Consider the following 24,386-nt stretch of genomic DNA (forward strand, 5'->3'; position numbering starts at 1 on the left):
TATGATACTGGTGGCAATATGTCACTCAAGCTACGATGGTTAGGCAGTCAAGTTAAAAAGTGTAACCATTTTGTTTTATTAATGGGTATCTACATACCTACTTTGATCGGTGTATATCAACTGTCACATGGCTGTTATCATAATACAAATATCCTATATCCTACCCGAACGCCGAATTGGATTGGGCTTCAGTTCACACATCCCGTCGCTATTTATTTAGCGCCTTTGCCCTTTGCCTCGTTCTCGCCTAGTTCTCTGATAAAGACTGATGTCTGTCCAGCGCCGTTGTAGTCGTTTTGACCCGTCTCAAATCCTGGGCATACTCCAACAGCCAGATATTTTCCATCGTTTGAAAACGCCAAAGCCGCGACATTGTTGGGGAACTTTTGATACTGTTTTAACCTCCTCTTGGCCTCGGCATCCCATAGAGCTACTGTACCATCGCCGCCTCCTGATGCAAAAGTTCCGTGGGCAGAGTGGAACGCGAGCGCATTGACTGGGTACACGATGTCTCCGTCGCCATCGGGAGCCGCTTGTCTGTGACATTTGAATGCGTATTTCCTAGCTTGAGACTCGGCTGTGTCTTCAAACCACTCAACCGCGACACGACCTTCAATGCTGCTGGTAGCGTAACCGGCGTCGTTAGGCATGCAGGATACGGCACGAGTAAGATATCGGAGGGACGACTCGCGTTGTTGCCAGGGTTTGAGGTCGGTGCCGCCGGTTTGGAATAGCTCGACGATTGCCTGGACATCATAAATGTTGATGATACGGCCTGTCATGGCGACAACGATCTTGCTGGGACTGCCGGCAAGGGCCTGGGGCTTGCCCGGGAGAGCGATGGTGATGGGAGTGCTTGAAGGGTCGTTAAGATTGTGCAGGTTGAGGGTGCTGTCCCAAGACGCGGAGACGAGGATGCCGCAAGATTTGCTGTATACGACGCGACGGACGGGAGCAGTGTGCTTGCTGAGGGCGGTCAATTCTCCGGTTTCAAGATTGAGGCTGTGATTTCATAGTCAGTGATGGCTCTAGTGTTGGACATTGTGCGGCTAGAGCTGCAAATACCGGTTGACCGTCCAGTCCATGCCTGCGGTGAAGGCCTCATTGTCGTCGACGCCAAAGCAAACGTCTAGAACCGGAGCGCGATGCTCGTATGTGGTTACGAGGCTTGAGGCCTCGGGACCATTCGTAAGGTCATAATGGTATACCTTGTTATCCCAGGACGAGACAAGGAGCTTCGTGCCTGAGATGGGCGCGAATGCGATTGCTGATACCGCGTCCCCGGGGGGCGGTGAGAGCTCGTATTGCGTTGCTGGTCCTTTGTCAGCTACGTACACCAAAAGTTGAAGCTACATCTCGCAAACACCATCAAAAACGTACCTGGAGCCATTGCCAATGCCCGCTCAGCGATGACGATGTAAGTTGTTCCACGATGGAAGCTGTTGTTTATTTAAGAGGATCACGTGGAGATAGCCCACAATCGCAGATGTGGCGTTGTGCAAGGCCCCGCCACGAAGTTTGGCTCAAGCGCAAAATATCAAAATTGTGACTCCTCATCCCACTTCGAATCGACTAGAAACCTAGCTCTACTTCATTTCTACGAGTCGACAACGCACGAGTCTCACGGTAGCTGAATTCTACCCGACCGTCGATTTCGAACCGCATAGCAATTTTAAGACGAATTCAGACACTCGCGCGAGGAGCAACGGAATAGAGACTCGGGTTCCTACGAAAAATCCACCCCACTTCCTAATATCCTCTTTTCCCAATCGACATTCATTTCCCCAGATTGTCATCGAACAAACACCGCCAAGATGTCTTTAACGAACTGCCGTTTTTACGAGGAGAAGTATCCGGAGATCGACAGCTTTGTCATGGTCAATGTCAAGCAGGTGGGTGTTCCTTCAGCGATAAAGATGGAGGGTGGAAATATAGGAAGAAAGGAGAATCTGACCAGAAAATTCAAAATGACGGATAGATCGCCGAGATGGGTGCCTACGTTAAGCTGCTGGAGTACGACAACATTGACGGCATGATTCTTCTCTCTGAGCTGTCCCGAAGACGTATTAGAAGTATCCAGAAGCTTATCCGAGTCGGGCGCAACGAGGTTGTGGTGGTGCTCCGTGTCGACAAGGAGAAGGGTGGGTGATGAACCAGATCCAAACGGAAGGGAGTGTTGAAGCTGAGGCTTATTTTTAAATCGCAGGATATATCGATCTGTCAAAACGACGTGTCTCTCCCGAGGATATTGTCAAGTGCGAGGAGCGATACAACAAGAGCAAGATGGTCCACTCCATCATGCGCCACGTTGCCGAGAAGACCCAGACACCTATCGAGTCTCTGTATGAGAGCATAGCCTGGCCCCTGAACCGCAAGTACGGCCACGCTATTGACGCTTTCAAGCTGTCCATTACGTATGTAGCCAGATTGGTAACAGTAGTATGATATCGGAAAGGGGACTAACTTGGACATAGCAACCCCGAGGTGTGGGAGGAGATCACATTCCCTAACCAGGTCGTCGACGACGAGCTGAAGCTGTACATCAGCAAGCGACTCACCCCTCAGCCCACCAAGGTCCGTGCCGACGTCGAAGTCACCTGCTTCGGCTATGAGGGTATCGATGCTGTCAAGGCTGCGCTGCGAACCGCCGAGGCCAAGAACACAGAGAACATGCAGGTCAAGGTCCGACTTGTTTCGCCGCCTCTATATGTGCTTACCAGCACATGCATTGACAAGGCGCAAGGCATCACTCGTCTGGAAGAGGCCATCGTCGACATCCGGACCACCATTGAAGCTGCCGGTGGCAACCTTACCGTGAAGATGGAGCCCAAGGCCGTCACGGAGAGCGATGACGCCGAGCTGCAGGCACTTATGGAGAAGAGGGAGCGTGAGAACGCTGAAGTTAGCGGTGATGAGAGTGTTAGCGACAGTGACGACAACATCCCTGAGACGATCTAAGCGTCTCAACGCGCAGCTCAGCTCTATACCAACAGCGACACAGCAGCGATTCCAAACTCGACTGAAGAGAAAAGGAAAAAGCGGGTAGCATCTTTTGAACAAATGGAAGAAGGCAAAAAACGAAAAAAGCTGTCAGCGCTCGTATAAAAAATGAGAGACATGGCCTAGAATTTGGTTTAAGAAGTTTTGGCAGTGGGTAATGGCGTCTTTTGCGTGACGGACGACCTAAAAAGCCGTGGAAGTCGGCATATATTGGAAGGGGTAGATTTTGGCCGTGACTCCATGACGTTTGATTTACGTGGAGCATCAAAGCTATTTTCAAGATTAAAAAAATGCTATAAATCAAACAATCCGACCTTGTGCCACTGTATTCACTCGTAGGCTACAGCTGTGTTGATGCTTTGCAGCAGCAGTATTTAGCTGTGAGGTCACTAAGAGCTTCCGCTGTGGGATGAGCTAAACCCAGAAGAGGCACTAACAGGCCAATGACACCACTAAGCAACTTTTTTTGACTGGCGACCACTTGAGTATCAATTCTTCTTGATGACTTGATGAATTGAATTTTTGAGACCACCGCATCAAAAAATATATATTTAACTTGTTTTACCCACATATCGAGTTTTAACCACGTCTTCTCCGAAAGCATCCCCATGGCTCTCAATTCAATATGGGCGCGAATAAGAGGTAGCGCAGGTGGTCCTCCAAGCTTCACCCGAACAACGGTGTTGAATCTCATCGGCTTTGCGACCTGGATTCCGGTGATTGCCTGGTTCAATCTGCATGTGGCAGAGCTGACGGTCATTGACGGGTCATCGATGTACCCCTTTATGAATGCAGATAGGGATTCATCGCTACGGAGGGACGTGGTGCTGAATTACAAGTGGTCGCCGCAGGAGGATTTGCAGAGGGGGATGGTTGTGACATTGAGGTGCGTAACGTTTATGTCGTTTCGTTTCATGATTGGGAACATGGAATATGAAAACATAAAGGAACCCTTGGCATGCTAATGAATCAACAGGAGCCCTTTTCATCCGGAGGTGATTGCCGTCAAGAGAGTGGTTGCCCTAGAAGGCGATGTGATCAAGACGAAGCAGCCGTATCCCGTGGCGACAGTCAGGATACCACAGGGACATGTGTGGGTAGAAGGAGATGGCCCTCCGGGCTCGAGCTTGGACAGCAACACTTATGGGCCAGTTTCAAAGAGATTGTTGACGGGCAGAGTAACACACATTGTCTATCCGCCGAAAAAGTTTGGGCCGGTGAAGTGGTGGGAGCATGACAGGCCATTGGTGGAGTGATTAAGGGAACAAGATGCCGTGTACTACTACTACTTGCTGTATGACTAGGAATTTGCTGCACATGCATTCAAGAGGCGTCTGGGTAGATGAAATCATTAGAGGGCACTGCACTGTATCATACAATACGAGGAAATTCACCGAGAAACAAAACCGTAACAATAGCATCGGATTTGCTTGCGTCTCTACCTCCGTGCCTTGGTCAACGCTCGGCGTGGGCCAAAAGCTCGCCTCCGAACAGAAGCCCGTCAACCCGTCAATTCGCCGGGCACCCGCCACAGCGGATCTACGGGACATGTGTGGCTGAGCCTAAACCGCCTATCAGATTGCGCACAGCAAAAAGTTCTCAGAAAGATCGGAAGCCGACGCGACCTGCTCAGCCAGGTACCGAAGGAGAATTTGACTTCTTTTTTTCATCGTCATATCTTATCTCCTGATCCTAATAGACTCTAAACAGGGGGAAATAATTCCCAAGTTACGGCCTTGCTTTCTTGTGCGCTGGTTTTTTTTTTTCGGCGGACCCTTTCTTTCCATTTTTTTTGTCACTGCCCTTATTTTTTTCCCCTTTCGCATCGATAAGCCTTCAGTCTCATTGGGCGCTCTTTGCAAATGTCCGAAGGTCTTTCCACCTCTTCCCAATTTCCTCTGGCAGGCTTCTCAAACTCTGCGACTACAAAGCCCGAGAGCGCCGCAACAAGCGATTCATCGACGACCGCGGCAGCAGGCCGTGACGGAGCTGCACTGGACTCTGCTCGATATGCCGGCCACCACTCGATAGTCTCGTCCGAAAGCCATATTGCAGGGGGGCTTGCGAAGCCGGCGCATACGATGCACAGCGAAGATGTCGAGGTTGAGGGCCGGCCGCCGTACATTCATGTTGGTTTTTTCCTATTTATTTTTTTTTTCTCCCTCTTGGTCAATTTTGGCGGTTTTGCTGGTCTATGGCGTTACGCTTGCGATGAGGGGCTATGTCGAGTTCTTTTTGCGCTGACTATTGGGCTGACTATTGGGGATTCTGCTAGGCTATGATTGCGGGAGGTATTGGAGGTTCAACTGGTGACATGCTCATGCACTCACTGGATACCGTCAAAACGCGACAGCAAGGCGATCCGCATTTCCCTCCGAAATACACATCCTTGGGCCGATCATACCACACCATATGGCGACAGGAGGGCATTGCGAGGGGCTTATACGGAGGCTGGATCCCGGCTTTGGGCGGGTCATTCCCGGGCACATTGATGTTCTTCGGGACGTACGAATGGAGCAAGCGATTCTTGATAGATCACGGGCTCCAGCACCATCTCGCCTATCTCTCAGCAGGTAAGCCGCATGCCCAACAGACCAACGACGATCCCTTTCCTTGGCTGCCAAACTAACCTTCGATTTCAGGCTTCCTGGGAGACCTCGCAGCTTCCATTGTTTACGTGCCCTCAGAAGTTCTCAAGACCCGACTGCAGCTTCAAGGACGCTATAACAACCCCCATTTCGTCTCTGGATACAACTACCACGGTACCCTCGACGCCGCGCGCACAATCGTCCGATCAGAGGGCGCATCGGCGCTCTTCCACGGCTACAAAGCAACCCTATATCGAGACCTACCCTTCTCTGCGCTACAATTCATGTTCTGGGAGCAGTTCCAGGCATGGTCCAGGGTATACAAGCAGAGCCGCGACATTGGCGCCCCCCTCGAACTCTTAACCGGTGCCGCTGCGGGTGGTCTGGCGGGCGTTATCACATGTCCCCTGGACGTCGTCAAGACTCGCCTACAAACACAGGTCAACATCCCATCCGACCCTGAATCCGCACACCATGAATCTTCACACCGAACGAAAGACCCCAACCCTCAGAAGCGATCAATATCGACGTCATCACCAAGCACCCATAGACCTAAACCGGGCGCCATCGCGCTGAAAACATCGTCAGTCTTCACCGGACTGAGGGTCATCTACCACACCGAAGGTTTAGGCGGCTGGTTCCGCGGCGTTGGGCCCCGAGGCGTGTGGACTTTTATCCAGAGCGGCTGCATGCTCTTCTTATATCAGCGGCTGCTTCACAAGCTGGAGGTTTGGATGCCACTAGAAAGCTCTGAACCTGAAGTTGCATTGTAAAAAAACAAAAAGAAACAACGAAACAGAAAATCATTGCTTCTTCCATATATATATTTTTGGCTTTAATTTTTTTTTTTTCTTGTTTGTACATGATAGTGGGGGCGGGCATGAGCATTATGACGAGAAGACGCGAAACAAGCATCGGAGAGATGAGAGGATGGATATGGGGAGGTTTTCTTACTTACTTGATTGAAGAAGAAGATGAAAGGGAAAGGAAGGGAAAAGAAAGACTCAAGCATTAAAAAGAAACAGGAGAAGGTGTTAACGGTGAGGGCGTAGAACTAGGCCCGGTCATTTACGTGAAGGCGTTTTGGGGAAGAAAATAGAACTGGGACGATAAGACGGGGTTCTTTGATATATGATATAGATAGAGGGCATGGGAAAGGGACATTGTGTGCCAAATCTCCAACATGGTTTTTATTACTTGTACATTATTCTTTTGCGGGCATTGCGCTGTGTCATTGCCGATACGTGGTTTATTTAATACAGAGCATTCAGAGATTACTTACAGGCTGTTGAATCTCCTTTTGTGCAAGTAGGCCTAAAATAGGGCGAATTCAACCATCATTAGGCGGTAGACATGGAGGGAAACAATATCAACCCAAGGTGCTTCAGCCAGACGGGGAAAAAAAAACGGCCACCAAATACAAATGTATCTCGTGCCAAACGCATAAAAAGATCGTAGACAAATCCCATACAACAAACAACACCACAGCAGCCGCCTCTTATCGCCTCACTCCCAACAACCAAATATCAAGCATCCACATCACTCTCTTCAACTACTCTCTCCTCTTCAAAATCCTCCATCCTGGTCATCATATCGTCTCTTGCGAGACATGCCACAATCGCCACAGTCAGGGCATTCCACACACTCTGGCCCTGGTCCTGGAAGTTCATGTCGAGGAGAAGACTTAGATTCATAGAGGGCTCATCTTTGGAAGAGTCTGCAGTAAATAAGAAGACTGTCGAGGAGACGATGAAGAAGCCGTAAATAACAGGAGGGGGGCGTCGGAATGGTAGCGGTGAGGGCAACAGGGGCGATGGTGAGAATACTGTTTGAGCATGAGGAATATCTTTCATTGAAATGTCGTCCTCCTCAAAGCATTCCGTTTTGACGATGGGCTTCTCGTCTTCTTCCATCTTCACGCTGACAAGGTCTACTGTCTGCTTGCCCTTCTCGACAGTCTTCTGCTCATCGTCGTCACTGTCAATCACTTTTGTTTCCCCGTGAGATTCTGGTTTTATAATGGGGCGGAACCGTATCAATCCCAGTAGCTTACTCATAATGCGTGAACCAAACGTCCCCCACGATCGGCCTCTTTCTTCAAGCAGTTGTCGCTGCTGCTCATCTGAGGCTTCAGCCTCACTTTTTATTTGCATTTCGACTTCCTTGTCTATATCCATATCTTCGGCAACGTCTTGGTTAACGGCGAGGATTTTGCGGTGCAATCTTGCCAGAGCCTTCATTCGTGCCTCTATGAAGCCCGTGAGGTCAGATTCTTCGGCATCCCTGTCCATGACCTCGACAATGATATTAGGGGTGTACTGCAAATGGTTATATCCTCCGTCCTCGGCAGCCCATCTTATGAACTTATCCAAGGCCTTTTTAATCATTTGGGCTGTCTTTCGTCGTAGTCCGGACTGACAGGCTGTCCGGACACAAGCAGTCAAGTCGATTAATCTCGTTAATGCCGTGGTGGCTACACATCATGTCAGCTTGAGACCGCAGGGCCTTGTTATCAAAAGGAAGTGAACAAGGGAAAGAGGGCTAGAGGAGATATTTGGGTAGCCTCTGACCTAGAAAAGTGCTCGTGTGCGCATAGATGATCGGGTTCTCTCCTTTCTTGCAACAAAAGCAGTCTCCTGAGATGGGCACACCGCGAAAATCAACTTCCCAGTGCAGCGGCAATAGAGGTATATCCTGTCTCAGGAATAGGATCTCGAAAAGCTGCTCCTCTGCTTTCGCCCATTCTAACCCCCCGAGATAGTTCCTCTTCGCCATCTGCATGTCTGACAATGTCCTGTTGCTGACGAGCGGGCCTTCGCCATCTTCATCTCCCCGTATCTTAATCGGCGTATAGGCTGTTTTCCTAGGGGAAGCCGAATATCTGCTGGGCGAACTTCGTGGCGTGGTGCTGTGACTCTTGGATGGCGTCTCGCGACATCTCCTAGCACTCTTGCGCCGAGGAGTTTGGCGTCCGGTGGCTGGCCGAGGAGTGGACTTACTGTCTGTTGTCGTTGTTTCCATGCTTAAACGCATAATCAGCTCATGAGGTTCATGAGGCTCGCACATTACGTTTGGGATGAAGCGAAAGCTAGCAGTTGAGTCTCCCCCGCCTGCTCATGGGACGACAGGGCGGGCTTGCAGATTCCACGTTTGACTTGGTAGCAACTGACGGAATGACAGTATAGCAGAATAGAAGTGGTTGCGGAGGCAGGTTAATGCTTTTATAGGCGACTCGAGTGCTGAAGCAGGCCGTTTGCTAGTGCTAGGCAGCTGCCCAGGAATCAAGGGGAGATGCAGCAAGAATGGCGGTACAGTACGTGATGCCCGCTGTAGGGAGCCGATTCCTCCAAGAAACCCATCTGTACCTGGCTTCGGCGATCAACATTGAGTGAATAGACGCCAAAATTCGAGCCATTGCATACTTTAGTAGTAAGTATCCCAATAAGCCTCTCAGGTTATCAAAGCCAGCAGTTCTGGTTAGACTCGGAGCGCAGTAATGTACACAAAAGTGCTCATGACTCTGTATGCATGTAAACGGCAATGTCTTCACCTCGTAGACTTCAATTCAAGACTTCACTAAACACCAGCTAGGCCAAGCTCAACTGCTGCTTCATCTTCTTCCCATATGCTCAATTAAGCCGCATCTACTTGATGGCGCCCGTTACGTGGCGGACAGAAGGCCAGCATCGAAGAGGATCTGCGACTACGGTTTGTCGAACCGCTACGATATAACATGTTAAGCATCAGAGAGTCGTCTTATAAACTTGGTCATATTTTATCATTTTCTCCATAAGAATAACTTCTGCAACCATGTACAGACTTCGCATTCAATCTTTCTTCTGCATAAATGGCTGGCATGCCTCATAAATCTCCAAATGCCCAGGGACCTTCGATATCCTCTGAAACACACCTTCGTCAATCACTTTGGCGGTCTGGATAGCCCCCGCAATGAAGAAATCAACCAAGCTCGGCCGAGCACCAAGTATAAACGGCCCATCAGCCTTATTCGTGTGTATCAAAGCATCAATAGCCGGTTTATCGCTTTCCAAAGCCTCCCACGCCTCATCTTCGTCCTCGAGAAGCTCTTCCAGCGGACGCCCATCCCGAGCCTCACGAGCGCTTCGAAAGTACTCTTCTGCGCGAGGTGAAAAAATAAGGGCCTCTCGCGGCATCAATGACTTTTGGAAGGTCGGACCAACTCCAGAGCGTAACTTGCGCATAATCTGGGTGCCCAGCTCTGAGTCGAGTTGCACCGGCGGGTCAGGGTAGGTTGACTCAATGAACTTGGCGACAGCAGGTGAGTCCATGACATACTTGTTTGTCGGTACATGATAGATGGCGGGAACCGTATAGTTCTTTGTATTCCCCGTACCAGGATCGTGAGGCGGCAAACCTCTATGGTTCTTCATGTCAATGACTGTTCCATGCACCGCAGCCACAGCTTGAAGTTACATATCTGGATAGCGACAGGAAGAATCGAGCAGAGGGTCAAGTAAGATGGAATGCACTTAGAACAAATGCTCTATTAGAAACCTCAAAGTGGATGTGACTCACAACTCTTTCAGCGTGGGCTCGATGTCTGGCATCTCGAGGAAGACGGTTTTGTAAGGAATTTTCTTGTAATTGAGCATCATGCGGATGCGCCATACAACAGGCGAGAAGCAGACATTCTTCGTACTAGCCAAGTCGTACAACACAATCTCATGTGCGGCGTCTTGTACTGCCATGTTGCGCGTTGTGTTATGAACCACTCGATTGATTGATTGAGCGAATGTGTAGGTGAAAAAACTCAAGTATGCTATAATTGTATCGATATGATTGCAGTTATATAGCTTGTATTTAGCCAACTCCACTATAGCTGTGAGCTCCTTATAGGGTTCATTTCATAAGATACATGTAAGAAACTGCGCCCTTTGAAATATATATTTCTGATCCTAGACCCTACGCTCTATGCTTTGGATTTGTCACTTTTTATGATTCGTTTCTGAAGAGTAGTATAAACGTTTGCCATTGGCGAAGTTGAGGAACTTATTACGCTGCTAGCCGAAAGAATTGATTGGTTTATTGAACCGGCATCTGCATGGTGTCGACCATGAAAAGACAGACGAGTGGAGGGACGTTTTACACAGTCTTGATACAGTGTAAAATACAGTGTGAAAATATCGTATACTGTAGTTTAGCCACAGCCCACCAGCCAATCATGACCCCACATAGACAAAACTTTGGATATCGAAATCCTAGCTGCTTGATCGTATAACCCAGAATACCAAGCAGAATCGCTTCGCATTACTACAGTCATGGCCGAAGCAGTGAAGGCGGCTGCACGCCAATTGCCCGCGTTCAGGCTGGGCCAGAAGCAGGTTTACCTGTACGTCGAATTCCGCACCGAATCCTCTCTCGCGCAAAGCCCATGCTCACCTGCCACAGGCCCAATCATGTCATCACGATGCTTCGAAAAGAGCACCTCCCGCCCAACGAGGCCTGCTTCAAGGTCCCTCTGCGATTCACAAAGTTCGACCTGAGAGACTACCTATGGAACCTGTACAACGTCGAAGTCACCAAAGTGCGCGCCTACGTCAAGCAGCAGCCCCTCACCCAGCGCAGCACCAGCTCTCGCTCCTGGTACCGACCGCAGCCCCAGAAGATCATGACCGTCGAGCTGGCGAAGCCTTTCCAGTGGCCCGACGTTCCTACGGATCTGGAGCCCTGGAGCAATGACCTGTGGAAGATGCGCGAGGATACCATTGAGAAGCGGAACGAGGAGCAGCTCGTGCGACAGAAGATGCAGATTCCACTGAAGAGCCAGGAGCCACTGTCTAAAGATCGGCAAGAATTAAGTAAGCTGGCGAAGCAGATGCTGTCTGGAGAAGTCAAGTGGTCAAATGATGTGGCGCTGGATCCTCGGTGGGATCAGATTCTAGAGAAGGAGAAGGCTAAGAAACCAGCTGTGACAACAACAACAATGTCGTCATGAAAGAAAAGAAATATTAAAACGAATGACTAAAAGAGGGAGCACGCACAATGATTTTTCTCCTCGCAATCGATTGGGATATACAGGGAAAAGGGAGACTATGGCAATTGGCCAGTGTATGACTTAGACGCATAACATGTGCATATATGTACTATGTATATTACTTTTAAACTTGTAAAAAAGCAAAAATATCTCGCCTGTGTTTTACATGGAGCAATGGGTTTCATACGGTGAACATCCATCGTTGATGGCGGTCCAGTGCTCCGACTCCTGGAACTGCAGAACTTGGTCTCCCCAGCTCCACCAGCCAGAGGTGAGGTTGCGAGCAAATACCTCTAAAGCTGGGTAGCCTTGGCCAAGAATATCTTGAAACAGCTGTCGCAGATTTGGTTTCCGTGAATGTACGTCTGGAACTGCCAAAATAACTTTAGGCTCAAGAGCCTCTGGGGCCTTGGCGCCGATGCGTTTTGCAACCAGCAGCGTCTCCCATGGTTTTCGCCATGCAGACTCTATGTCAAATAAGGGCTCGCCCGATGAGGTGATTTTGAGCCATGTCCACTGCGTTACCAGTTCAAGGCCCCAGGATGCAAAGAGACCTTTGGATGAGGTTACTAGGTCAAGAATGCTGGATTTATTAGTGATCCACATAGCCACTAGGCCATCTGGAGCAAGATGAGAAGCCACGGGTATACTAGAAAGAAGCTGTTCTATTTCAGAGAGGTTGGATGCGGTATTGTAGCGGCCTGTTTTCTTCCTTCGGGCAGATCGGTTTGGCCATGGGGGATCAAGCACAATGAGGCGGAACTGCGGTGCTCTGTCAACGAATGTCTGTCGCAGAGCCCGGATAGATCCGTGCAGGTATTCAGCCCCATGGGGCATCCTGACAGCACTCATTGCTGGACTTGCAGCGCTGGTGGCATCACCGGTGGCAGCAGTGGCGCCACCAGTCTCAGTCTTTTTGTCGTTAGCAGCCTGGGGAAACAGCCCATCCGCCGCATTGCAAAGCCGGGGGAGGCAAAACGGTCCCGAATATCGGCTATGAAGCTGGTCCAGGGCGCTCTGCACGGCTGCTGCGGCCATCAAGTCCGCAATATGAGCTCCTGCAGACTGCGAGTTGCGCAGCCAATGATCAGCTGTTGCCCCATCTCGCGGCTCCGGGGTGGTGAATGGCTTAAGTGGCGGGGCCCCAGAAACGATTCGAGCCGATGGCGGGAGGCCGGGGGGCACTTGGGCCTCTTCTAGGGATCTGGGGATGTCGAGCAAGACGACATTGCCGGATTGGAAGAGGATTGACGATATGGTTGAGGGCTGTGGTGATGATGATGATGATGAAGAAGACGAAGAAGACGGCGGCGATGATGCTTCGTCACATGCGCTTACAGAGCACATTGCCAACAAGCACAGCGCCGCGGAGATTATGCAAGCATCGTGGTGGTATCAAGAAAAAAACCGAATTTAGCACGTAGAGTGTAAGGCAAATTTCAAGTACCTTAGCAAGTAGGCTATATGTACTAATGTATACCTGCACGCTGTACTGTAGGCAGGCACATTTATACGGTGCGTCGAGCCAATGAAGATTCAGAACACTTCAGAAGATGGTAAACTGGATGGTCAATGCAGGGAGTGGCCGAAGAATGCGCAGAGCGCCACGAAAATTGTCCATCATCAGGGCGCAGAATCTGATAGGGTTAATCTGCATCCAAAAAATACAAATGGCTGCCAACGGCATGCGCCGGGAGGGAGAAAATAGGAACCGCCCTGGTACCTTGAAATAGGCGTTTCACCCCAAACGGCTCAATCTTCGGCAATCCTCGGCCCCAGAGGACCTACGGCTCGAAAGAGCTCCCCTCAGTGGCGGTTAGTGACCGGCAAGTGACTTCGGCACAGGGCAGAGCACACGGGCAGGTGACCAAAGACCAGCGCGATATGCGGTCCGCACATGTACCGCTCAGGTACCTCGTCGCACAATGCAAATGACGTCTCGGAGCGCTCGCAAGGAGCCGAGTTTATCGATTTCTTTTTCTCATCCTGATCCTGGGAATTCTCAAGCCTCAGCCCCCCTAAGCATTTGTCTTCGCTTACCATTTGATCGTTCCTTTCTGTTTCTTACTTTTTGGCCTTGTCTTTTTCCTTGCTTCGCATTTTCGTCAAACTCTGCGGGCATGTCGTTTTTATAGAATCCATCGGCCATTATTCACAACTACTTTTGCGACTGCGACTGATTGTGCTGCAATGCCGTCCGCCTATGCGGACCATGGCTCCATGGCCGACATAGCACGCGACAAAGCTCTGCAGCATGGCGCTGCCGTGGCTGGCACGGCAGCGTCTGCTGCTCCCCGGAGGAAAGAAGCTGCTTCTCCTAAAAGCGACGAAATCTCGGCACATCGCGCAAAGACTCGTTCGTGGGATTACATCTGGAGGTCCGGTGTCGCCGGTGGTGTTGCAGGTTGCGCCGTAAGTTGCTGTTCCCAAACACCAATATCTTGTCAAAAATTCGCATAAAAGTACATTCAGTCAAAATACAAGGGATACTGTTCACTAACTGCCCTTACCATAGGCCAAAACGACGGTGGCGCCCCTAGATCGTGTCAAGATCCTTTTCCAGACCAGCAACCCCCAGTTCGCAAAATATACAGGCTCCTCTTTCGGCGTCGCTACCGCAATGAAAGACATATACCTACAAGAGGGTGGCCGAGGACTTTTCAGAGGCCACTCGGCGACCCTCCTCAGAATTTTCCCTTACGCCGGCATCAAATTCCTCGCTTACGAGCAGATTCGCTCCATCATCATCCCTAACAAAAACCACGAGACGCCTTTCCGACGGCTTATCAGCGGCAGCCTCGCCGGTGTGACATCCGTTTTCTTTACATATCCTCTAGAAGTTGTTCGAGTTCGCCTCGCTTTTGAGACTAGACGCGATGGCCGCTCATCGTTGACCTCAATATGTCGCCAAATTTATAACGAACATCCCATTGAGAAATCTCGAACCGCAAAACTGCCAAATTCACCTTCAATTACGACAGCTGTAAACTCTGCCGCTGCCGCCGTTGAGTCCGTTGCGCCACGAGTCGGACTTGTGAATTTTTACCGCGGTTTCGCTCCTACTTTGCTAGGCATGCTGCCGTACGCTGGCGTATCTTTTCTTACCCACGACACTATGACAGACCTACTACACCATCCTTCCATCGCCGAGCATACAACTCTGCCAAAGAAGAAGAACCACCCGGAAGGAAAGCCTGCTGCGCTTCGATCTTGGGCCGAACTTACTGCGGGAGGAGTTGCCGGTATGATCTCACAGACGAGCTCATACCCTCTCGAAGTGGTCCGGCGGCGCATGCAAGTTGGAGGTGCTGTTGGTGACGGTCGAAGACTGCGAGTCGGAGAGACAGCGGCCATGATCTTCCGGGAGCGAGGAATCCGAGGTTTCTTCGTCGGCCTCACAATCGGATACGTCAAGGTGGTGCCTCTAGCAGCGGTGAGCTTTTACACTTACGAACGCATGAAGCTTATTCTTGGTATATAAAGAAAGAAGAAAAGAATGCACGGCTGCATTGGCGTTGGATGGATTTCTGCAAGGCACTACATGTAAAAGGCTTTTTACTATTTTTTTTTTTTTCTTTTGCTGGGTGGACTTTTTTCTTGTGTGCTTGTACGTTTGTGTGTTTGAGCCTCCACACATAGTTTGAAGGGACGGAGTTAAGACTGGGCATCCCACTTAGCATTCGGGATATGTGTTATTGGTTATATGTAAAATAAATCCAGAGCGCTATAACAAAATGAAGCTAGAGCTACATTATCAATGCATCGTGTCTCACTGTTGTTGAGTCCATTCACTGTTTTGCCACCTTCAATATTATCCATGTGCTGTATAGTCACACCCGGTTTTCAAATATGTCGCACACATAGCATCATCTGAATCATCCATGTTTGGAATGTATAGCCTCTATTGCTATTATTATGGTTATAGCTATTGTTAGGATCATCAATACAGTCGTCGTTCTAGTTGTAGTCACTCGTGGTTTAGTTGGGAACCGTGCTGAAACCTAATTGGCTGACACGCCGCTGCAACTTTTTAGCCTGCGGCTAGCTTCTCAGCCTTGCTGCACCAAACACTCAACCTCTCTCCGTCAACTTCATCCTCAACCTCGACCTCAGTCATCAACCCAAGCTTCCCATAACCAACAGACTTTATTCTCCATGCACCGCGGCATGCCGATCGGCTTCTCATAAAGTATCATCCATTACATCCTTCGCCTATCGCCCATTTCTCCCCAATTGGAGAGCTCGCCTGTCTCTCCACAGCTCCAATCCTTTTTCCCATCTTTTTGCGCGCCCCTCGCGTTCATCATGGCGCCCACAGACCATGATCCGCTCCTTGTCCTCCGCCAATCCATCTCCAGCGGCCAGCCGTTCATCCCGAGCGCGTCTGACGACCCTTCCGCCGCCGAAGTCTCTCTCTCGCAGGCCACGCACCTGCAGTTCACAGGGCTCTCCCTCGCGCTGCCGATAGACTCGCCCACGCGCTTCATCTCTAGCGATAAGCCGGTCGACCTGCGTAGTATCTACTTCGCCTGGCTGAACCGCGAGCTTGCCATTCCCGAATACAATGCCTCCGCCACGACGCTCAATGACGAGCTCAGCGCGAATGGATCGAGCGGCAAGGTCCAGAACCTGGGTTTCATTGAAAGACTCGATTTGATCACTTGGCTCGAAGGTGCCAGTGAGGAAAGCGAGTACATCAAACCTATAGCTGGAGAGGCGAGCGCAGCGGCTGCTGGGGCGACCTCATCCTCGAAGACTGGCGCTGCGGCCTTGGCTGCGTCAGCTAGGTCAGGCAAGGGGACCATCGACCCGAGGCTGGCGAGTGTATACGACGGTGAACGCAGAATGGGCGACCGCAACACAGTCCTGAGGGGCATTAAACCCACAGTAGGTGATATAGCTAGCTAAAGCTACTTTTATGCTGCGCATCGCGTGTAGATGTTATTCGACAGCTGACTAACTAAGCGATAGGATTTCTCACACGTGCGGAAACTCGCCATCCCCTTCATCCAAAAGAAGTCTCTGTCCTCAGCTATCAGCTCGGCCCAATCTCTCTCCATCAACCAAAAGGGTCCTTCACGTCGCCCCGACCCCATTATCTTGCTCTCTCCATCCGCCTCGTCTCTCCTGCGCATGTCCAATGCCCGTTCATTCCTCGAAGACGGCAAGTTCGTGCCTCCTGATGCAGGAGCGTCCACCGCCTCCATGTTACACGTTCAGCGCATCATCCCCGGCATCGATCCCAACCGACCAATGCGTTTCATTCTTGTCGAAGGATCGGAGCAATTCAAGCCCGAATATTGGAACCGCATTGTTGCGGTGTTTACGACGGGCCAGACGTGGCAGTTCAAGAATTACAAATGGAGCAATCCGAATGAGCTATTCAAGCATACCATGGGCGTGTACGTCGGATGGAGAGGCGACCTGGCGCCGGATAATATCCGCGGCTGGGGTCACCGCGTCACAACTACGAGTGTTGACCGCTGGAGAGGCGAGGACGACGTCGCCTCGCGATTCAGGGATAAGGAGGTCGTGGAGTACATTTGGAAGTCTATTGAGATGAACATGCGGAATAAAGGTTGGAGGAGAGACGCCGCTCCGTCGTCGATATAAGCCGCAGTTGCTACATTAGGGCAAAGTTGAAAAGGGGGAATAGGAAATCATAAGTGAAGCGTGAGAGAATGGATTATGATAGGGTCGAGGCACCAGGAAGAAGAGCCAAGGTGTAAGGATGCTCCAACAGAACGACAGTCGTCTTTGAATGGACGAGTAGCGGCTGTTGGGGAGAATGTACGACTAACTCACAACGTATACATAATTTTTTTCTACATGTTGAAAGGGAATTGGAGATTAGGAGCGACGGCGTTTGGCCTTTTATCTTTTTTTTTTTCTTGATTGGCCCAGCTCTGGGACAGGGAATGGGCAAGTGAGAATGGCTGGAAGATCTGAAGAGGCGAAGAGAAGAAAAGTAGTTAATAAAATGGGATATCAAAGACTGTTTTAACCGTGCTGCTTATTCTGTCTTTGGCTAATTGTATCAACCAGACCAGCAGTCAAAACAGGCCAAATCTCATGCCTCAGAGCCTTACGCACAGACATGTGAATATCTCGTCATCACCCCAGGCATAATTCGTGTTAATTAATGTCATCGTCATCGGAGACTTTTTGGCGCGCGGTCTCGTCCCTTGAGAAGCTCAAAATGGCTAGAATGGAGATCTACGCTGACATGATAACAGACCCTGTTCACGATGCTTATCTTACGTTTTGGTAATAGCATCTCATTGCTAGGATGTCGGAGTAGGCCGATTCGTCACAAATCAGGCGACGGAATCCTTGATTGCGTTTCATGCGCGGAGTTACGGGAGACGGTATGTTCCGTCGTCTTCTTTCTTTCATAGAGTTACTGTAGCATCATGTTACAAGGTGCTCTGAGTCTTATCAACGAGGTGTCTGTGTTCCGTGCAAGGGACAAGTTGGCTTCTGGCCGCTGGCAAATCATCCCCTTATTCAACGTCGTAGCCTTGGGGATCCCCCGCATAACGCTAACTTTGTAGGGAATTAAAGAGACAAAGCTCACAGGTATGTCCCTATCAGGTAGCTCGCTAGGATGCCACGAGAAAATCTGGTAATTGAACGTTTTGGCGTTACAAGGGGGGAGTGGAGGGCCCCCCCGGCTTGCATACGTATGTTTCTTCTTCCTCTTCTTTATTTTCGCCTTTTTGCTTTAGGCTTGGGGGAAAGGCCCGGAATATTCTCCATAAGGTATAAATTGATGGTGATATGCAGCCCTTTGGACGGAGATGATGGCCAGGGGGGGGGAGGGCAGCAGCCCAGGACGAGGATGAAAGGGCACACTCCCTCCCATCGCATTTGATCCCTGGAGCAAATAGGCCCGACATGCCCGTGTGCATGCTTTACAACGCACGGCAGACACGTTCTGGATAATGTAATAAGGCCGTAGAGCCTTCGGCCGAGCGAGGTTACTTCCGAGAGTTTACCGCCAAGGGCCTGGTTCTCTTTTCCATCCAGGCACACATGTGCAGCCTGATTGAGGTAGCATCGCTTCACCGAGCGCTGCATTGGGGAGGCTTGTGCGTGTGTCCCTGCCATGTAGGACTCAGGAGCGCCAGTGCTTTTTCCACCGAAAGGGGGCTTGTCCATGGAGATGTCGAAACAGCCAGGCCCTGGATCGTGCAGCGTTAAACCGTTGAGCCACGTTGTCCGGATGCAACATTGTCAGAAACCGCGATCATGCCCGCCTTGCCGGACATGTAGCTATGTAGGATCAGCATGGTTCTAGAATGCGTGGCCGGGAGACGGACTATCCTATTGCAGAATAAGGTGTGTGCACTCGTCCAGTAACAGCAGTATAGTAGCATTTGTGAAGATTATTGCCTCCTCAGAGCGTCTTTAGCCCAGGCATCTTTTATCTTTGTAGGCAGCAAGCAGTTGACTGAAGCTTGGATGGGTGTCAGACGTGGCAGTCTTACAAGTGGTTGTTCTGCGACCCTGCGCCTGAAACACCATGCAGTCATGCAATCTTGGATGAGGAAACAGAATCTACTAATACGAGAAGGGATGATATGGTGACGGTAATACTACTTGCCTATGGTAGCGTTAATCAGACTGATGTTTGGGGAGATGGCTACCTGTATCTTGTGCAGCACGAAGGTTTTTTTTTGCGGATTCAAGAACGAGCCACTTGAGACTTGTAAAAGTCGCCGAAGTAAAATAACAGCTTCTAAGATCCAAACTTTCTAATACCAGATCTCAACTCAGTATTGTCGAGCTGTATTGTAATTACCCTTGCAAATAACTTGCGTCTCTACTGTCATCTATAACGATTAAAGAATTGTAGCTACTATTAGATATGTATATAGGAGACTGCTTGGTCTTTCTGCAAAACGATATATATATATGAGACAAAGTGACTAAGTATATTATATAGCAACCGTCGATCTCCAATCACATATATGTATGTCATGCAATTATGCCGTATTGACTTTATATACCTTGAATTGAACTTGATGACGGTCCAATCGCTGTATCTCACACAAATGACGGCAATATCGCATACCTTAACAATTCTCAGCAAGTATCATCCGAAAAACCTGGCGAAGATGAGAAATGTCACTGGAAGCAATTAGGAACATTTTAGCTTTTTCGCGGAACGATAAACTCTACTGGTGAGCTGTGAGATTTCTTGGTTTCGCGATGCTACATATCAGCACAATATGAAGTTTCTACAATTGAATAGCAAAGATTGTAATGAGCATTCAAAGAATATAATAAAAGCATACTATAAATTTAATGAAATGGCGAGTACCAAGGCATAAAGACAAAAACCAACAAGAGAAGTCTCTCTTTTCTCTCTTTTCCTCTTTGCGCCTGACATAACTCATTGGTGACCCTCATTGCTAAATTCGACAATCGAAAGCGTTCCATCGCTAAATGATTTGTACCGAATACATACATAAGAGTTCTAAACGTTAAAATACTCAAAATAAGATAATCAATAACTATCAGCATTGTATAGTTGAGAAACTCAAAAGCCGCAATTATAGTTAGTCTTCTTGGCACTGCCAACTCTACCCCAAGTGTAACCATCTCTTCAACAACAAAGCAAAAGTACCTAGGCATAAATCTCGCATTCTAAAAGACAATTTACGTTTTATTGTGTAGTTGACTATTGAAGAGTATGACTATCAACTAATACGCCTTCTCCATAGCATTCCCCCCTACTATATGGTCCACAGATGCAACGCCACTGCTTCCTTGGAGCTTGCACAGCCTCTAGAATGGTTGAATGTTAACTCTCCTTACAACTAAAAGGCCACTCTGGCTATTTGGTTCGTTCACGGGACTTTTGTTTTAATTGCATTTCTTCCTAGTTTAGTGAATAATCGCCAGACATTTACAATCACACCATAATCGTTCGCAAGCCACGTTATCAACAAAGCCCCTCATCATCATGGCTGTGCCAAGAGGCTAGAACAATCGAATTCAAGAAACGATGCACGTCCGCGAAAGAATGTTTAACCACAAAATCTAAGTTAATTTCTAGACCACAGCCACCGCGCGCCGTGGCTTTTCTCGGCGCGCCAGCGGAGACGCAAAAGAGAAGCCATTTCCTCTACAGGCTAATACTAGAGAGTTTACTTCCAGATTGAGAGATGAGATGAAGTAATATTTCCCCGTTGTAAACATTGATGGCGTTTTGAAACAACAGTCCGGCTATGCCATGCTATTCCTTTTTGCAATCACGAAAAAGGGCAGGGGACGGAGAGAGAGAGAGAACGGGAAAAAGGCATATCTAGGATGAAACTTTCGGGGAATTTTTAAATTTTTTTTCTCGTCTTGTTTTAATCAACGGCGTTGCCGGTTGGGTGATTACCGGCCTCCCAAGCAAGGATTTCGGAGGAGTCCGAACAGAGGAACAAGGGTCTCTCTCTCTTTTTGAGCGGCGATGGCGATGCTCGGGAATTTCATGCATACGAGAGAATAAAGACGTTGAAGAGTCGGTATATACTACTAAGCTCTCATTGTGGAGAGAAAATAGACTGTTGCACCAACGTCAGAGCTTTTTTTTTTTTTTTTCCTTTTTTCTTGGCTAAAGTGATCTTATGTCTGGTGTGTGTGTAGCACGTCCTCGTTATACAAGCATCAGGCACCAAACTCTGTCACCATCATGGCCTTGAGCAACGCCCAGGGTTGGTGATGACGAAACTGGCAACTGGCCAGCGTCGAGACCACGCTTTGGCCATTTGGAGATCAGTGTATGCTGCAGACGCGCCGAGACTCAGACGCACCGGAAAATGCCATGAATGATGTCCGAGCAAAAGCACAGACGGTAATTAAACGAGGCTACGAATTGCTCCAGACAGCAAACAGTTGGTATGTAGACTATAATACTCCGCAGTTAAAAAGGAGGAGTAATGGGAAGAAGAAGAAGAAGCCATCTAGACACTGTATACAACATCTCCGATATGCCGAGCAACTTCCCGCTTCCCGTCGTCCAATTTTTTATCCGCCACATTTTAACAAACACTACATCGTTCGATTTGTTAGGACATTGTTCCCCTCGCTTATTTGTTTGACCGCGCCTTTTGCCCAGCCGAAGCGAAAAAAGAGCCTTTTGTCAACAGCCGAGGACTGTGCGGGAAGCGGTGGGAGAGGGGCGGTGGCTTTTGACCGGGGGGGACGCTAGAAAGCTCGGCGAAGTCCTGAGAAGAAGTTTCTTTTGCCCAGCCGAGAAAGAAGAGTCTGGGGAGCTCGAGCCGCAGTTCGATCTTTGGGGAATGGGATGTGTGTAGTTTTTGCTTATACATGCCTTACGGATAGGCATGAGGGTGCGATGCCAGCCAATCAGGCTAGCTTTTTCTGTCACTGCAGTTGCTGCAAGCGGAAGTGGATGAGCCTATTCTGGTAACTGAGACTGCAAATGCACCAGAGCGGTCGGCGATTTTTATTTTTTTTTCTTAGAGGACTGAATATGATACATGTAAGCATAGTAGACGGGCAATCTAATACATCGCACTGGTGTCTCCTTCAAGAACGATGCTCTATATTGCTCGATATACACACACGACGTACATCATGCAAGAAAAATCCCTACTACCTACATCATCTCGTTTCACCCCCCACCAACGAAATCTCGCTGAATCTTGCATGCCTAGAATTGGGGGCCAATAGGTGGGAATAAAAAAAATTTTATTAGACATGGGTGGATTTCACAATCAATAATCCAAAACCCACAAGCATGTCACGCTTCAAGGAGAAAACAAAGAAAGAAAAAAAAAGGTAAGATTTTGATAGAATTCTCCTAGCTGCCTTGACTAGTACGAAGCTTGCTTTCTTCCTTAGATAGATAGTCTCATAGCTTGCCAGGGGGGGACACACTCTTAGCCGCCATCGACTGATTTTTGTATCGAGTCAGTTACCCGTGGGGGTCGTACTTTTGCTAGCTGCAGCGTCTCTCCGCTGGAGTTTGGGTAGAATGATGGCTAATAGAAACGCGGATTGTGGAAACTGGTGGGCCAATGAGGAGAATTTTCCCTCTTCTTTCTCTTAGTCGTGGAAATTTTGGGAGGGGGGAGAGAGAGAGAGAGAGAGAGAGAGAGCGGTATGTACAAACGAGCATGTAAAAGAGCTGGGCCAGGTATGGCTGTGGAGATGTGACGGGCACATACCTTGTTACAAGGAAATATATTACTAGTTGCCCGTATGGATAATATGGAGCAGGCAGAGATAAAGAAACAATATGGAGTAGATAAAATGCGAATCACCGCTGCCTAGTGCGTTGATAAAAACCGAACTGATGTCATGAACCCAGCGCAGAAGAGAAAAAAAAAAAAAAAAAAAGAGAGAGATTGTGTAATGTATAGTACATAATGCCACGAGTAATACAATAAGCGGTCGGTGATGCCATGGCGCGCAAGCTTCAGGTAGCCAGCCCCATATCAAACACAATGCCTCGTCTACGCTTGCTGGAATGCACCAAGCAAAGCGAGTCGAGCATGACGGGCCCAATAACTAGGCCGGCACCTGAGACCTGCGTTTGCATTTTGCATTGATGCGCTCGCGCAGCCAATAAGAGGCTTCAACCTGCCGCAATAGGGAAGTCCGTCCCGGTTGCATTATCGCTATACTGTACTACTCCGTACTGTATTTGATCTTGCCATCTCGAAATGGTTACAGCAAGAATGAGAAACAGCCAAGATGGGGTTCAAGCTAAGACTTTAGACTTAGTCGTTGCTCGGCCGTGACTGGTCAAAGGCAAAGGCGCTCTGGAGATGAATGCATATCATTAGACTGACTAGCATAACAAGCTAGGAACAATGCTTTAGTTTAGCAATGCTTCCCAGCCAGTCTGCGCCTCATCTTCTGCCTACGTGCTGTGCTGTAAAATGTGATATGGACGGAGCCGCTGTCTGGGCTTCTGGCTGAGTTCAGAGTCGGCATGCAGGGTTGTTCCGTGTGTGTCGTTTTGATGAGGGCTGGGCAGTAGAGAAAAGGGGGGCGTATGTGTAGTGGGCGTGCGACTTATACAAATGCTGAATTGGGCCTACCTTGCCTTAACTTGCAGTATGTAAACAGGCATTAGCAAAGAGGCTCAACCCAGGCACAGGTTGGAAGCGAAACCCCTGCTTCTCGAGACTTTGGTGGTTTTTTTTCTTCTAATCTTTTCTTGGCGTGCATTCCTCTTGATTCTCAATTTTTTCACTTTTCGCCACTGGCTCTACTGCCGGCTTGAAAGCATTAAATTCCCCTCTCCACTTTATTGGGCTGCGGAATCTATCGGCTCCTGGCTCGGGAAGCCCTTTGGAAGGCAATTGGAAAAAGGCATCGAACAAGAGAACGTGATTCGCCACAGAGGGGAACAGGGGCGTGTGCGTCGAGCCCAGCCTGCGACAGAAGAGCAAGGATTGGCCTAGTCTGGCCCAGCACATGGCAAAGTACACGAGCCGTCCAGACTAGTGGGTGTTTGGCGACTCCGTTGTACAAGTATGTATGTACAATCGTTCTCATGGACGCTGGAGGTGACGATAGACTCTTACTCGTGTAGATGTGCTGTATATATTTAGCAATGGTCAAGGGACGACCCTGAACGACCCTCACCGCGCTTCTTCTGGATACAGTATGTTGGCCGCCAGTCATTTCGTTATCGCCGTTTCAGATGGAATCGCCCGAGATGGTGCTACACCCGCACCATCAAATCGAGCCTTGCCCCATCAACTACTAGCTCTGGTGTCCTTGCTGCTCTGTGCCGCCATCTGCCGTTATTC

General features: G+C 49.2%; 10 protein-coding genes across 10 annotated transcripts; 6 read left to right on the forward strand and 4 right to left on the reverse strand.

The window, feature by feature from the left end:
- Positions 1-54: 54 nt before the first annotated feature.
- On the reverse strand, positions 55-1,422 carry TrAFT101_001513 (uncharacterized protein). Its single transcript, XM_024903568.2, has 3 exons — positions 1,381-1,422; positions 1,066-1,312; positions 55-1,002 (listed from the first exon to the last, which is right to left on the reverse strand). Exons 1-3 carry the CDS (start codon positions 1,388-1,390, stop codon positions 213-215), a joined length of 1,047 nt encoding a protein of 348 aa, XP_024762619.2. The 5' UTR covers positions 1,391-1,422; the 3' UTR covers positions 55-212.
- Positions 1,423-1,550: 128 nt separating this feature from the next.
- TrAFT101_001514 (uncharacterized protein) lies at positions 1,551-3,332 on the forward strand. Its single transcript, XM_024903569.2, has 4 exons — positions 1,551-1,892; positions 1,979-2,141; positions 2,207-2,414; positions 2,475-3,332. Exons 1-4 carry the CDS (start codon positions 1,815-1,817, stop codon positions 2,956-2,958), a joined length of 933 nt encoding a protein of 310 aa, XP_024762620.1. The 5' UTR covers positions 1,551-1,814; the 3' UTR covers positions 2,959-3,332.
- A 247-nt stretch (positions 3,333-3,579) lies between these two features.
- TrAFT101_001515 (uncharacterized protein) lies at positions 3,580-4,432 on the forward strand. The gene is made up of 2 exons (XM_024903570.2): positions 3,580-3,886; positions 3,977-4,432. The coding sequence occupies exons 1-2, from the start codon at positions 3,609-3,611 to the stop codon at positions 4,254-4,256; spliced, it is 558 nt and encodes a 185-aa protein (XP_024762621.1). The 5' UTR covers positions 3,580-3,608; the 3' UTR covers positions 4,257-4,432.
- Positions 4,433-4,653: 221 nt separating this feature from the next.
- Positions 4,654-6,861, forward strand: TrAFT101_001516 (uncharacterized protein). The gene is made up of 3 exons (XM_024907740.2): positions 4,654-5,129; positions 5,276-5,573; positions 5,643-6,861. Exons 1-3 carry the CDS (start codon positions 4,863-4,865, stop codon positions 6,359-6,361), a joined length of 1,284 nt encoding a protein of 427 aa, XP_024762622.1. The 5' UTR covers positions 4,654-4,862; the 3' UTR covers positions 6,362-6,861.
- A 253-nt stretch (positions 6,862-7,114) lies between these two features.
- On the reverse strand, positions 7,115-8,654 carry TrAFT101_001517 (uncharacterized protein; the record flags this gene model as incomplete). Its single annotated transcript, XM_066126351.1, has 2 exons — positions 7,115-8,061; positions 8,159-8,654. 2 exons carry the CDS (start codon positions 8,652-8,654, stop codon positions 7,115-7,117), a joined length of 1,443 nt encoding a protein of 480 aa, XP_065982452.1.
- A 685-nt stretch (positions 8,655-9,339) lies between these two features.
- On the reverse strand, positions 9,340-10,643 carry TrAFT101_001518 (uncharacterized protein). The gene is made up of 2 exons (XM_024910932.2): positions 10,143-10,643; positions 9,340-9,983 (listed from the first exon to the last, which is right to left on the reverse strand). Exons 1-2 carry the CDS (start codon positions 10,313-10,315, stop codon positions 9,416-9,418), a joined length of 741 nt encoding a protein of 246 aa, XP_024762624.1. The 5' UTR covers positions 10,316-10,643; the 3' UTR covers positions 9,340-9,415.
- A 179-nt stretch (positions 10,644-10,822) lies between these two features.
- TrAFT101_001519 (mitochondrial 54S ribosomal protein uL23m) lies at positions 10,823-11,773 on the forward strand. The gene is made up of 2 exons (XM_024899641.2): positions 10,823-10,956; positions 11,016-11,773. Exons 1-2 carry the CDS (start codon positions 10,886-10,888, stop codon positions 11,560-11,562), a joined length of 618 nt encoding a protein of 205 aa, XP_024762625.1. The 5' UTR covers positions 10,823-10,885; the 3' UTR covers positions 11,563-11,773.
- On the reverse strand, positions 11,687-12,948 carry TrAFT101_001520 (uncharacterized protein; the record flags this gene model as incomplete). The annotated part of the gene is made up of 1 exon (XM_066126352.1): positions 11,687-12,948. One exon carries the CDS (start codon positions 12,946-12,948, stop codon positions 11,764-11,766), a length of 1,185 nt encoding a protein of 394 aa, XP_065982453.1. The 3' UTR covers positions 11,687-11,763.
- Positions 12,949-13,592: 644 nt separating this feature from the next.
- TrAFT101_001521 (uncharacterized protein) lies at positions 13,593-15,402 on the forward strand. Its single transcript, XM_024899580.2, has 2 exons — positions 13,593-14,013; positions 14,117-15,402. Exons 1-2 carry the CDS (start codon positions 13,792-13,794, stop codon positions 15,080-15,082), a joined length of 1,188 nt encoding a protein of 395 aa, XP_024762627.2. The 5' UTR covers positions 13,593-13,791; the 3' UTR covers positions 15,083-15,402.
- Positions 15,403-15,686: 284 nt separating this feature from the next.
- On the forward strand, positions 15,687-17,635 carry TrAFT101_001522 (uncharacterized protein). The gene is made up of 2 exons (XM_024903571.2): positions 15,687-16,488; positions 16,573-17,635. The coding sequence occupies exons 1-2, from the start codon at positions 15,907-15,909 to the stop codon at positions 17,212-17,214; spliced, it is 1,224 nt and encodes a 407-aa protein (XP_024762628.1). The 5' UTR covers positions 15,687-15,906; the 3' UTR covers positions 17,215-17,635.
- Positions 17,636-24,386: the final 6,751 nt, after the last annotated feature.

The sequence above is a fragment of the Trichoderma asperellum genome, chromosome 1, assembly GCF_020647865.1.
Source record: "Trichoderma asperellum chromosome 1, complete sequence".
NCBI lineage: Eukaryota > Fungi > Ascomycota > Sordariomycetes > Hypocreales > Hypocreaceae > Trichoderma > Trichoderma asperellum.

Coding starts and splice junctions, on each gene's coding strand:
- TrAFT101_001515 (XM_024903570.2), top strand. CDS start 3,609: ATGGCTCTCAATTCAATATGGGCGCGAATAAGAGGTAGCGCAGGTGGT. Junction 3,887..3,976: donor GGGATGGTTGTGACATTGAG/GTGCGTAACGTT, acceptor ATGAATCAACAG/GAGCCCTTTTCATCCGGAGG.
- TrAFT101_001514 (XM_024903569.2), top strand. CDS start 1,815: ATGTCTTTAACGAACTGCCGTTTTTACGAGGAGAAGTATCCGGAGATC. Junction 1,893..1,978: donor TCATGGTCAATGTCAAGCAG/GTGGGTGTTCCT, acceptor AATGACGGATAG/ATCGCCGAGATGGGTGCCTA. Junction 2,142..2,206: donor CCGTGTCGACAAGGAGAAGG/GTGGGTGATGAA, acceptor TTTAAATCGCAG/GATATATCGATCTGTCAAAA.
- TrAFT101_001521 (XM_024899580.2), top strand. CDS start 13,792: ATGCCGTCCGCCTATGCGGACCATGGCTCCATGGCCGACATAGCACGC. Junction 14,014..14,116: donor GTGGTGTTGCAGGTTGCGCC/GTAAGTTGCTGT, acceptor CCCTTACCATAG/GCCAAAACGACGGTGGCGCC.
- TrAFT101_001522 (XM_024903571.2), top strand. CDS start 15,907: ATGGCGCCCACAGACCATGATCCGCTCCTTGTCCTCCGCCAATCCATC. Junction 16,489..16,572: donor TGAGGGGCATTAAACCCACA/GTAGGTGATATA, acceptor ACTAAGCGATAG/GATTTCTCACACGTGCGGAA.
- TrAFT101_001516 (XM_024907740.2), top strand. CDS start 4,863: ATGTCCGAAGGTCTTTCCACCTCTTCCCAATTTCCTCTGGCAGGCTTC. Junction 5,130..5,275: donor GCCGGCCGCCGTACATTCAT/GTTGGTTTTTTC, acceptor GGATTCTGCTAG/GCTATGATTGCGGGAGGTAT. Junction 5,574..5,642: donor TCTCGCCTATCTCTCAGCAG/GTAAGCCGCATG, acceptor CTTCGATTTCAG/GCTTCCTGGGAGACCTCGCA.
- TrAFT101_001519 (XM_024899641.2), top strand. CDS start 10,886: ATGGCCGAAGCAGTGAAGGCGGCTGCACGCCAATTGCCCGCGTTCAGG. Junction 10,957..11,015: donor GGCCAGAAGCAGGTTTACCT/GTACGTCGAATT, acceptor CACCTGCCACAG/GCCCAATCATGTCATCACGA.
- TrAFT101_001518 (XM_024910932.2), bottom strand. CDS start 10,315: ATGGCAGTACAAGACGCCGCACATGAGATTGTGTTGTACGACTTGGCT. Junction 9,984..10,142: donor GAGCCCACGCTGAAAGAGTT/GTGAGTCACATC, acceptor GAAGAACCATAG/AGGTTTGCCGCCTCACGATC.
- TrAFT101_001513 (XM_024903568.2), bottom strand. Junction 1,003..1,065: donor ATGGACTGGACGGTCAACCG/GTATTTGCAGCT, acceptor ATGAAATCACAG/CCTCAATCTTGAAACCGGAG.